The sequence below is a fragment of the Pelecanus crispus genome, chromosome 2 (genome assembly GCF_030463565.1).
Source record: "Pelecanus crispus isolate bPelCri1 chromosome 2, bPelCri1.pri, whole genome shotgun sequence".
Lineage (NCBI taxonomy): Eukaryota > Metazoa > Chordata > Aves > Pelecaniformes > Pelecanidae > Pelecanus > Pelecanus crispus.
In genome coordinates, this window is record NC_134644.1 from 9,988,341 (window position 1) to 10,000,672 (window position 12,332).

Genomic DNA, 12,332 nt, shown 5'->3' on the forward strand with positions numbered 1-12,332 from the left:
TTATTATTTTATTAATATTATTTTTAAGTCTTAATCCGTGCTCTCTTTTAAAAATATGTAAATTTTTTTCCTTTTTTTTCTTTTAGGTTTTTCTTTTCTTTTTTTTTTTTTTCCTTTTTTTCTCCTTTTTCTCTCTTTCTCTCTCTCTCCGTGTCTCTGTCTCTCCCTCAGAGGCTGGCGGGCAGCCGGGGTGGCACGGGATGCTCTCAGCTGGACGGCACCACCATGCCCAGCGGGTGCAGAGAGTCACTATCCAGCACCCAGCTGCCGATGCGGTAGAGGAGGCGAGAGTACCAGTGGATGCCTGGGGCGGCGGGGGCACCCACCGGGGCCCCCCCGCCGGAGGGGCAGAGGGCGGCCAGCATCCCCTGGAGCAGGCGGAAGGGAGCGAACGCCCAGTGCGCCCAGCTGTGCTCCTCGATGACGGCGTAGCAGGAGGCCAGCACCCGGTTGATGAGGATGGTGCCCTGGGCGGTGAGCGGGGCGTACGCCCCCGAAGCCTCCTCCCGCAGCGAGACGCTGTGCACGGCCGCCGGCAGGAGCTGCCGCCCGCCCTCGCCCAACACGTAGACCCGCTGGCCCGGCCGCACACGGCTGGCGAAGAGCGCCCGGCTGCTGGGGGTCACCTCCTGCGACTGGTTGTGTTGAGGGGCCACAAAGAGGAGGTGGGCGGCTGTCAGCAACAGCCGGGCCCGGGGCTGCCGCGTCTCGATGACATAGAAGAGCTTGTGGGAGCCGTCCTCCCGGTCGAGGAAGGCGAGGAAGTCGCTGTAGAGCAGCCGGCCCTCTGCGTCGGCCGCCAGCACCCGGTCCCCGGGGCTCAGGTCCTTCACCAGCTTGGTGCCGCCTTGCTCCAGGTGCACCGTGGCCGAGCCGGGGAAGCAGCCCCCTGATTTGGCTGCCACCGAGTTTTCTGTGCAAGGAGAGAGGCACAGTGGGTTAGAGGGGGCACGCACCAGGCCGGGGCGTGGGGGCACAAGGGGACACACCGCTTCCCCGGCCGCCCCGACCTGCCCGAGAGGCACAGGTGCAGGATGCAGCCTCGGTCGCCTCTGAAATTCCTCCATCCTCGTCTACAAATGTGCCCTGTTTGCACTCCGCAGGTCAAGTGAAAGCCCCCTTCCTGCCAGATTTGAGCCGATGCGTCTCCCTCTGGGCTACGAGTTACAGGGGTGGTTTGTCTCATTAAGGAAATGGGCCAGAATATTTCCCCTGAAAAAGCTGTTCCGGAACAAATCTCTTCTGGAAGAGCTTCCCACCCAGATGCTGTTTGCCCTGCGCCCGACACCTGATGTCGGCTAACTCTCAGGCTTTCAAAGCTGAGCAATTTTGCTGGCATAATGTTTCTCCTCCTCTAGGTGAGCGTCCGTGCTCGCAGCCCTCGGGGTCCTCACGCAGCTCCTACTCAAGGAGCCCACCTAGGGCAGCCAACAGCAGAGAGCAGGAGGAGGCTTTGCCCCGAGGAGCACATGCATTTGCCCATCGCCCACTGGAAAGCAACCGCCAGGATTGCCCGAGCCCCCTCCATCAGCCTGTGCGGGACCCCGCGCTGCCCCCAGCCCTCGCTGCCCTCCTGCATGGCACGGCGGCTGCTGGGGCACACGTCACCCCCCGTAACATCCCTGCCCGGCGTCCCCAGCACTCCAGTTCACTCCTCTTTCCAAAAAAAAGCATCTCCCTCACCTCTCCCACCCCACTGGAAGGAGGATGCTGTTCCCTGTCCCAGGGCGTGTGGTCCCTGGGCAGCGCCACGCCTGTGCCAGACCCAAGCACATCCCTCCTTCACCTCCTCCAGCTCTTGGAATTACTCAGAGTTTAGATACTAAATGCTGTCACCAGCTGCTTTCCACTGCTACCGAAAGGAACAATCGCAGGTTTAAAGAAAGCAGAAATAGCAATGAGACTTTAAGTTTCTCTTGCAAATCCCTTTCTGGAAGCTCAGCCATGTGCGGGGCGGTGGGAGAGGACCTCTGCCCTGTTCCAGGCAGGTCTCTGACTTAACCAAGGGACTCTGCGGTGTTCCTAAAAGCCCCGATTTTCTATATATTGGGAGTAGCTCACAGCATGTTATGGAAGCAAGTGTCTTTGCTACAGCTGTTGACATTCCTCATCCCTCCCTTGGTTTCTCCCAGTTACTCCCTGTGCCAGTTTAGAGTCCTAGTGATTTATCTCCTAAAGGCAGTCAGATTTTATATTTTGCCTCTGTGGCTGGTACTGAAGCTCTTATGATTTAAATAAATCCTTGGAGTGTCTCCTAATGACTTTCTCAGGAAGGACAGGAAGGGTGAAAATTAGACCGTTATTGATTTGCTAACGACTTTATCACTTCTCCTTCAGAAATGAAGCAGCGAGATCTCCAAGGCCTCTTCAGGGAGGACATGGCAACAAACAAGCTATGTGCTTTATGTAGAGCCTTCTGCTAGCAAACTACACCTTCCTACAAGCCGGCGGTAAAGGTCTGGCTAGAGCTTTGTTTGCATATTCAGGGACTTGATGAATAGATCTAGTAGTGTAGCAGCTCTACAAACATGCCAGTGAATTGGCAGAGGTGTGAAAATCTGCTTCTTTGAGCAGTGCTTGTTTGGGTTCTCTAATTAAAATCCAATAAAGGATCAGCATTGTCATTCTGATTCATGTAATAAATGCAGACACTCTTGGAAGAGAGGACACTTCCATTTTTTTCCCAGCTTCTTCCCCCCCTTTTCTCCCCCTCCCTATTTGTTCAGGTGCAGAAACCCTATGTGCCAATTCACACACATACTCTCCAAAAAACCCAGGACCTTCCAAGCACTATTTGCACAGCAGAGCCACTTTTCCAAGGCACTCAAGATCTGTATTTGAATTTTAAATGTAGAAGCTTGCTCTAAATACTTGCTGTAGCGCATTATCAATGTCCCTTTTACCACCCCTGCCTCTCCCTCCTCTGTCCTGGTGACAATAATTCAGGCCTTGGGGGAACTCTTCTTTGCATTCCAGTCTCCGGGATCATACTTTTTGCAAACAGAGATCTAGATAAAGAATCTTCCTGCCTGGCATTATGGGGTTTAATCTTCTCATAAGATGCTCTGTCATGAAACGAGGTTTGGACAGTTTGAAATCAGGCTGAGCGGGTGGAATTCAAGCCTGCTCCCTTGCAGCCCACGTGGTACAGTCACACGACCCTGCCTGACACCCTCTAAATATTGCCCCCGAGTCCGTGTGTGCCGAATCTCAATGAGCAGCTTGGGGTTACTCCTCTCCTATGGAACACCCGTGGGGGTGGATTAAGGGGTGCACTTGGGCTAAGGTCATCGCACGCCACAATCGGACACCTTGCGCTATAAAGCCCATCCTTGCTATTGAAAGGGATGTTTCGTATCACCGCACGGATGATAGCTTTGCAGGGCCTCTTTTTTGGCTAGAAAGGACCGAGGAGCTGAACAAAAGCGGTAGCAGGCTCTCAGGACAAAGCCCAAGTGGGCCAGGAGAGGTGCTGCCTCGGCTCAGCCCTGGGGAGCTTTGGGCTGGAGCGGGGGGATGAACCCCTCTTGCAGACACCATGGCCAGGCCAGGCCGCTTTCCCTGCCCTGGGGCTGCTGGTTTCGAAGCAAACAGCTATATTTAAAGAAAGCCCGTTATTTTCTTTTGCAGCCAAGTGTGTCTTGACACTTCCAGCGAGCTGCTGGGCTAGAGGATGCTATTAGAAAGTGCTTTAGCTGCCATGCAGCCGGGTGGAGGGAGGTGGCGGGGTTGGGGGGACGGGACTGGCACTTGCCAACTGTTTTGCTCCCTAAAAAAGTGCCAAGTGTTAAGAAAATGAGCTCGGTGAGTTGGGGACTTCTTGCGAGCTGTTCCCGGGTTGAGACAGCGAGTGGCGTTGTAAGCACAGGGGAGGGGAGGGAAAAAAATTATATGTATGAGTATCCCTATCTGGGAATTTCCTAGCGGCTACCGCTGAAGAAGGCAGGGGACCACGTTCCTTATTTATTTTCCTGGCCGGCTCCCACTCGGAGATTAGCGATCGCGAGTAAGGCGTGCAGCCAGCGGGGCGGCTGGAGACGGCCACGAGTGTTTGTGTTGAACATGCTCTGGATGGGGAGAGCAGCAAATCCCACGGGGGGAGGAGAAGGGTGTGTGGCTGCGGCGCGGCGCTCGTGGGAAGGCTGGGCAAGCAAATCACCCAAATAAAAATGCTGTCCGAAAGTGCTGCAGCTGCCTGGGCTTCCCCCCCGCCATCCCTTTCTCGCCCCCTCCCCATCCTTTCCCCACTCCTGCGCCGGCGGGAGCACTAAGAGGCGGGGGGGGGGGGGTTTAGGCTGCGCCCTCGGGGGGCCGCTCCGCACCCCCAGCGGTGCCCGACGGGGCGGGCAGGGCGGCCGGGGCCCGGCGGCGACGGGGAGGAGGGGGCCCGGGCGGCACTGGGCAGGGCGGAGAAGGCTCTGGGGGGCTAAGCCGTGGCCCGGGGGTGTCCCGTCCCCCCCCCCACACCCCGACGTGTCTCCGGGCAGGCTGCCCGCCTTACCTGCTTTGACGGAGCAGTGGATGTGCGCCTTGGACTCGTAGTAGACCCAGTCGAAGCCGGCCTCGACGGCCAGGCGGGCCAGCATGCCGTACTTGCTGCGATCCCGGTCCGAGGTGGTGATGTCCACGGCGCGGCCCTCGTAGTGCAGGGACTCCTCGGAGTGGTGGCCGTCCTCGTCCCAGCCCTCGGTCACCCGCAGCTTCACCCCGGGCCACTGGTTCATCACCGAGATCGCCAGGGCGTTCAGCTTGTCCTTGCAGCGCTGCGGGGGCAGGGGCACACGGGGAAGGGGCATTGCGGGGGGCACTGCTGCGGCCAGGAGCAGAGCCCCCCCCCCCACCATTCACCCACCCCCCCGCCCCGGGCGGCATCCTGCGCCCCCTCCCCAGCCAAATCGGCGGCAGTTCTGTGCATCCATCCCCCCCCCACACCCCCCCCACCCCCCAGCCCAAAACGCGCTGCGGGATGCGCCGAGCCAGGGCTGAGCATCTTCTGCCCCGCTGCCAGGGAGGGACGGGGAGGCAGGTGAGGAGGAGGATGAAACTTGGGGGCACGGGAGGAAGAGGGGGTGAAACACCACGAAGACCCGCCGGGCCAGGGCCGCCCCCTCCGCCGGCACCTGCCGCAGGGGCAGGGCCCCCCCCGGCGCTGGGGTGTGAGGGTGTCAGCTCAGAGCCACCTGCACCGAGCAAATTCCTGCCGCTAAGTGCCCTGTCCCCTTCCCGAGAGCGAAGTTTCTGCCGAGAACAAACACTCGCCATATATCTCGGAGTCACGGATTCCCCCCCGGAATGTCTCTCCGGGTCTTTTCAGCTTAATTCTGTGTTGAAAGGGGTCTCAATACATGTTAACAGCCTTTATGTGCTGGAGGGAGGGGTAGGGTTTTTTTTCTCTCCCGTCGCCCATCACTCATTAGAGCCCTCAAAGCAGCATGGGCTGGGAGCATTCACTCCGCTTCAAACATACATCGGCGCTCGCCTACAAAGCCGAGCAAATCCATACAATAATATAGCTCTTAGTGGGAAGATGAAAAGCAAGGGAGGGCCAAGGAGGGAAGTTAAGCGAAGCAGGGATGCTATGCAAGCTGGGAGACTCTTTGTGTGCAGTGAAACGTTTCCAACTCCGTGGAGAAGCACTCCAGGGTTTTTCCATCGCTCCTGTGGAGCCACCGGCCTTCCCCGGGGCTGAACCGGGCCCTGCAGCAGCGGGGGCCTGCGGGGACTGAGCAGATCCTGGGGGCGGGATGGGGGGAAGGAGGGGCTGCAGTGGTGGAGGGGGGGAGCTCTAAATGAAACCCTGAAAGTTTGGGGGGGGGGGGGCTCCTTAGACCCTTCTTAGCCAAGGGGGCGGAATAGATGCGCCAGCGGTAGGGGAAAAGGACACACACAACCCCCCCCCAGCCCCCGAAATAGGAAATCAGCACCAAAAACGTTGAAAAGCGCTTGACTAAAGGTACAGCTGGAAACACACACGTTGCCAACTTCTCCCCCCAACCCCAACCTTTTTGAGAGGAAAATAACTCGTGGATATACACGAGGTGGCTCGCTTGATGCAAATACTGATGTGGATTAAAGCCACGGCGGGACGCAGCAAACTGCTCTTCCCTCCCTTTTGCTGGCCTGACTGGGATGCTCGGCCTTCTGCAGGACCATTCTGCGCAGTGTGCTCCCAGCACGCCCAGTGACAGACCGCAAAGGCCCCCTTCGCAGCTCCCGCAGAGGCAAAGCTCCTCCATTCCCCCCACGACGCTACTTTTAGGGACGTGACAAGCTTGCTCAACAAGAAAGTTCCCGTGTGTCTATCAACAGCCATAAAAAGCAATTCCAGCAATACGCACGTCCCCGAGAGATGTAAAACACAACCGTGAGCTCACTTTGGACTCTCCGGCCTACGGTTTTATGGAAAGAGCCGGGTGTTTGGGTTTCGGCCCCGTTCCCAGCAGCAAAGCGCAGCGGCACAAGGAAGTCGAGTTTGCTTTATTTTAACTCCTCTCTCTCTCGCACACCTGAGAGGATGGATACGCTCCTCCGCTCATTTACAGGGGGAAGGGGGGCGAAGGATCAAACGTCCCAGCCACCGATAAGGCGACAGCCCTGCGCGACAGGGCGCGCGGGAGGCAGCTGGGCAGGCAGCTGGGCAGGCAGCTGGGCAGGCAGCGGTGCGGGCAGCTGGGTGGGCAGCGGTGCGGGCAGCGGGGCAGGCAGCTGGGCAGGCAGCGTTGCGGGCAGCGGTGCAGGCAGCTGGGCAGGCAGAGGTGCAGGCAGCTGGGCAGACAGCTGGGCAGGCAGCGGGGCAGGCAGCGGTGCGGGCAGCGGGGCAGGCAGCTGGGCAGGCAGCGGTGTGGGCAGCGGTGCGGGCAGCGGGGCAGGCAGCGGGGCAGGCAGCGGGGCAGGCAGATGTGCGGGCAGTGGTACGGGCAGTGGTGTGGGCAGAGGGGCAGGCAGCGGGGTGGGCAGCGGTGCGGGCAGCGGGGCAGGCAGAGGTGCGGGCAGCTGGGCAGGCAGCTGGGCAGGCAGGGGTGCAGGCAGCTGGGCAGGCAGGGGTGCGGGCAGCTGGGCGGGCAGCTGGGCAGGCAGCTGGGCAGGCAGCGGTGCGGGCAGCTGGGCAGGCAGCGGGGCAGGCAGAGGGGCAGGCAGATGTGCGGGCAGCGGTACGGGCAGCGGTGCGGGCAGCGGTGCGGGCAGCTGGGCAGGCAGAGGTGCGGGCAGCTGGGCGGGCAGCTGGGCGGGCAGCTGGGCAGGCAGCTGGGCAGGCAGCGGGGCAGGCAGAGGGGCAGGCAGAGGGGCAGGCAGATGTGCGGGCAGCGGTACGGGCAGTGGTGCGGGCAGAGGGGCAGGCAGCGGGGTGGGCAGCGGTGCGGGCAGCGGTGCGGGCAGCTGGGCAGGCAGAGGTGCGGGCAGCTGGGCGGGCAGCTGGGCAGGCAGCTGAGGTGCGGGCAGCTGGGCAGGCAGCTGGGCAGGCAGCGGTGCGGGCAGCGGTGCGGGCAGCGCCGAGGGGCTCTTGCCGCTCCGGCCCTGCCAGCACCAGCTCCCGCCTTCAGGCGAAATAGAGAGGAAGAAACGACCTCCTAAAGGCCTTTCCTCCCTTTTATACTGCCTGAGCTGGATTGTCAGAGTCAAAAGCCGTGAAGCCCAGACTATTTATTAATTCATTGGGTCGTGTGCCACAAATCAAGCCCAATTCTGTTCAGCCACCGTGAAGCTCAGCAGGGCTGCCTCCACTAACGCTTTGTGTGGAGGCAAAGTTGTTCAACAAGCCCTCTCCTGCCAGCTCCTAATCTCTTCACAAATGAATTGCTTGAAGGAAACACTTAACAGGTACCTGTCAGTGTAAACAACCTGGTGGGCTTCCTAAATGCCAAGATGATCTCTAAATTCCTCGCATCACGCACCGGTTGTGTGCCTGCATTACACGAGATCGCTATTTTATTTGATACAAATTCCAGCTTTATCATACTGACCTGGCCTCCTTATCTCTCCCCCGGATCCAGCCAATGGCTGGGGTGGGGGGGAGGGAGGGGAGGAAGGGGGGAGCCTTCAGCAAACTGCTGTTGTCACCTGCAAAGTTGAGAACCTGACTTACCTACCTCTGTTTGCGCTTTCTTCCCCCCCTTTCTGGAGTTAATATTAACTAGCGGCTAATGCATTCGGCAACTATTCTGCAAGTTTAACGATCCTACTCGGGGAAGATCTCTCCATGGTTGAAGGGCTCGCGAAGCAGGCGTTTAGGGGCTGGGATTTAAGGAGAGGGTGCCGGCCGGGGCCGAGAGGGAAAAGCAAGGCAGGGACCGGCGGCAGGACGGCACCCCGGGGCGCTGCGGACCCGGCCGCGCCGGGGGGAAGGGTGGGCAAGGGCAGCCCCCGCGCCCCCTCCCCAGCCCCGCTCCGCTTCCCCGCTCCCCGCCTGGCCGAGGGGTGCCGGGGCCCGGCTCGGTCCCCCCCTCGCTCCCCTCCGTGCCCGGACCCGGCGTTGCGGCCTCGCCGGCCCCGCTGCCCTCAGCCCACCTCCCCCCTTTGTGTCTAAGGCACGGGAATAAGCACTGAAGGAGAAGGGGGAAAAGAAAAAAAAAAAAAAAAAAAGTATTTGTTTTCGTTTCGTTCGTCTGAGGGAAGTTGACAGAAGGTCAGGAGTTCAGATGCCGCCAGCTGATGCAGCGAGAGCGGCCAGCCGCGTAGCCGGCGCGGCGTGCCCCGGGAGAGCCGCGGGGCCGGGGTCAGCCCGCTCGCCGCCCCCGGCCCGCAGCCCACCGCTCCCGCCCGCCTCCCGCCCCCCTCGCCCCGCCGCGCACACGCACCGGCGCAGCCGCGCAGGGAGGGATGCGCCGAGCCCCGGCGGGAGCCCGTCTCCCGCGGAGCCGCCGCCGCCGCCGGGCTGCGGAGGGAAGGGCGAAACCCGAGCCGCCGCGATCGATACGCGAGGGGAGTAAGTGGAGCTGAAAATGCGGGAGGCGCGGCCGGCTCGCCGCACGCCTCGCACCGCGGGGGGCGGCGGGGGCGCGGAGGGGCGCGGGCCGCGCCGCGCCCGAGCGGCCACCGCCGCCCGCTCGGCTCCGCTCGGCTCCGCTCGGCACCGCTCGGCTCCGCTCGGCACCGCTCGGCTCCGCTCGGCACCGCTCGGCTCCGATCGGCTCCGCTCGGCTCCGCACCCCTGCGCGGGGCAGCGGGCGGCGGCGGGCGGGCAGAGGCGCGCCGCCGCGCTCCGAGGTACGGTGCGATTTAAGGTGGTCGGGAGGAGATGGTGGCGGCCGCCGGTCCCTCGCCCCGGGAGACCCGGCAAACGTGCGGAAAATCAGGCCGAGGAACGGGGAGAGTTTGGGAAATTCCACCCCCCTTGCCCCCCCCCCCCCCCCCTTCCCCGCGTCCGCTCCCCGCCTAGTCCTTCCAGGCGAGTCCTGTTCTAGCACTGAAGGTGGGGCTTAAATGTATTAATATTAAAAAAGCGCTGTTGACCTATATTTGGAGGAAACCCATTTCCAGTGTCTAGATTGCATGTAGTTTCAGAAACTCCGGGATTGGCAGAGCAATTGACTTCACCGAGCTCTCTGTTGAGCATGAATAATAATTATGAGGTGACTCGCGGAGAGGTTCTCTCTCTCTGTCTCTCTCTCTCTCTTTTTTTTTTTTGCATAAAATGGTTCCGCAATCTGATTCCACCCGAGATCCAATATTTACCCAGTTGTAAACCTTGTGCCATCAGATTTTTTAAAACAGAAGGTGATGCAATGCCGATAAGTTGCAAGTCCCTCCCCTATGGAAGTACCAGAGCATTGGCGGCGAGCATCCTTAAAGAAATATCAATATATTTACGCTCTGATGGGCACAATTGCAAATGATGGTATTGCAATACGAGCTATATAATACGGAACCAGGAGAGGAATGGTCGATCCGGCTTCAGCTGCCTTTTGTGAGTGCACGACTGCATGCCTACTAAATTTAGAAAATGCTCGCGAGGAAAAAAAAAATAATAATGAAGGCTAAAATGAAATGAAGCAAAAAAAAAAAAAGGAATGAAATAAAATATAGGAAAAAAATCAAGTCAGCAGGCGTAGCAACCGAGGACTGCGTTTGTAATAATGAGTGAGTGGCCTGGCGGTCACTATACACTTGGGGTCCTCTGAGCTGTATGCAATTCGTTTGATCAAAGTGCATCCTTGGGGACAAATGCAAACAGCAATCTCTAACCAAGTTACAGGGAACGCCATGGCACGGTAATGACTGTAAGTATCGCACAGATTCCCCCACCAAATACCTAGATAGCTCCAGCTCCAGCCCCTGCTAACTTGTCTGGATAGATGGTATTTACATTCAATGGGGGAAACTAGCCGAGTTTGGAGGGGCGGGGGGAGGAGGGGGAGAGGGAAAGGGGGGGGCTTTCAAAAATACTAAGACAGATGCGTCCTTTAGGATTGCTCAGAGAGGTTAACAAACACAAATACAGGTATCTCTGTGGCTCTACCTGAGTCATCAGTCTGTCAGCTCCCGTGTTCTCTTCATCCTTAAAAATAATGTCAGGGTTGTAATTTGGGGTTAGTTCTTTAAATCTCTCGGAGTTTCTTGTGATCTTCCCTTCATATCTTCCACTGGCCCCTAGGGTCTTCTCTGCCACATTGGGAATAAACTGCTTATAGGCTAAAGGGGTCAGCTTTTTGGGGTGTCTCCTTTTTCCAATGCCCCTGCCTGGTCCACAAGTCAGCCCAGAGGAGACTAAAAGAGCGCAGATGAAGCCCACCAAGAGAATTCTTGTCAACAGCAGCATTTCGTCCATTGAATCCAATTACTTCAAAGCTCTCTGTGCCTATCCCTGGCTGTCTCTCTAGAGCTCTCTCTCCTCCTATGTCCTTGTCTGCTTTCTGAATCGTATACTATCCACCGATCCCTAGCAAGACAGGTGCTGGAATGGCAGGCTTTAGGTCGCTGATAACGGAACACATCGGAGTTTGGTCGGGAGACAGCAATCGAGAGACAAAAAAAGGGTCTGATTTTAATGGTAGCAAAGCAAGACGCTTGTGAGAGGAGTCTGCCTTTAGTTCTATATTATAGCTGCCAGGGCCGAGAGCTGATTGGCCAAGGCGAGACAAGCTTGTCTTCTGATGTTTTAACCCTCAAAAAGGCAACAAATTCTTGAAAGATTTTTTTTTCCCTTTTACCTGAAGGGCTTGGAGCTGAGAGGGGTGGAGATCGCGCTTTCTTGGGATAACATCAATTACACGCTGGGTTTTTTTTTTTTTTTTTTTTTTTCAAAAACTTTCTTGGCAGAATGGTACATTTGTCAGCAAGAGGAACAGATGCTTCTGTGAAAGAGAAAAAAAAAATAATAAATAAGATTAGCAGGCTGCCTCAGTGCAAGTCAAGTTTCTAAGGGCAGTTGCGGTTAAATAAAATGCCGAATTATCGGGGAGCCGTGCGAATAGAAACATATTGGGGAAATATTAACGCCCAGGGGGGCAATAGTGCCATTTAAGAGCGCACCCACCTATGTGGCTTTGTAACAGGTTTTTTCCCCCTGAAAAGGGAGCTTGCTCTCCCTCCTAAAGACGTATATTTTCAAACAATCTCGCCTTTTAGCTGATAAATGACTGCTTTAAAGGCAGAAACAAGTGAGTCTGATGCGAGGCGGCAGTTATATGAAGTTAGCATGTCTGACTTGTGTATCACACAACTGCAACGTGGAGAGATCTAAATGGCACCTTTTTTTTTTTTTTAAATAAAACCAGGAGTATCACCCAGTTTAAAATAATGTTGTATCTTCAGAAGTGCATGAAAAGTCATCTGATTAAAAAGAGATGGTCTCCTGAGCACGCTGGGGCTATATTCTTTGTTTCTTTGGTCGAAGTCGAAGAGGAGCGTTTTAGACTCTTACACCTCCTTGCGGGGTGTCATTAAGTTTTTAAGAAAAGCGTCGTGTTGAAAGCATCCGCAAACACAATTAACAGAGATCGATCCAAGCAACGTGAATGGAAAGGGGATAAGTTTAATGTTAAATTAATTGTTATCTCATGCAGCGTGGCAAGTGATGTCTTTATCCTGATCTCCAAAAGCTACTAATCAGACAAAGGTGTTGAGAGACGAGCAAAATTGCAGAGATGGGGCTGATAGAGCAGGTTAGACAGAAGAGCAGGGTCCCATATGAACAAACACTTCTCTGCCTGTAAAGAGCTCATTTACTCTTGCTCCTAAGAAAATACAATTTGTCCTAGGATCTAGAAACTTTCAGGAGTTTTTTAGGAGTTCTTAAAAATGCCAGGACGACATGCTGAAGTAATTCAAAGTCCACTCTCTCAGAAAACCAAACAAAAAAAAAATCAACTTTATTTAAAGTTTTTATTTTTTTT

The 12,332-nt window shown here is 56.9% G+C and overlaps 1 protein-coding gene across 1 annotated transcript; it reads right to left on the minus strand.

Moving 5' to 3' along the window:
- Positions 1 to 206: 206 nt before the first annotated feature.
- On the minus strand, positions 207 to 10,765 carry SHH (sonic hedgehog signaling molecule). Its single transcript, XM_075705816.1, has 3 exons — positions 10,457 to 10,765; positions 4,502 to 4,763; positions 207 to 913 (listed from the first exon to the last, which is right to left on the minus strand). Exons 1-3 carry the CDS (start codon positions 10,763 to 10,765, stop codon positions 207 to 209), a joined length of 1,278 nt encoding a protein of 425 aa, XP_075561931.1.
- Between the last annotated feature and the right edge of the window lie 1,567 nt (positions 10,766 to 12,332).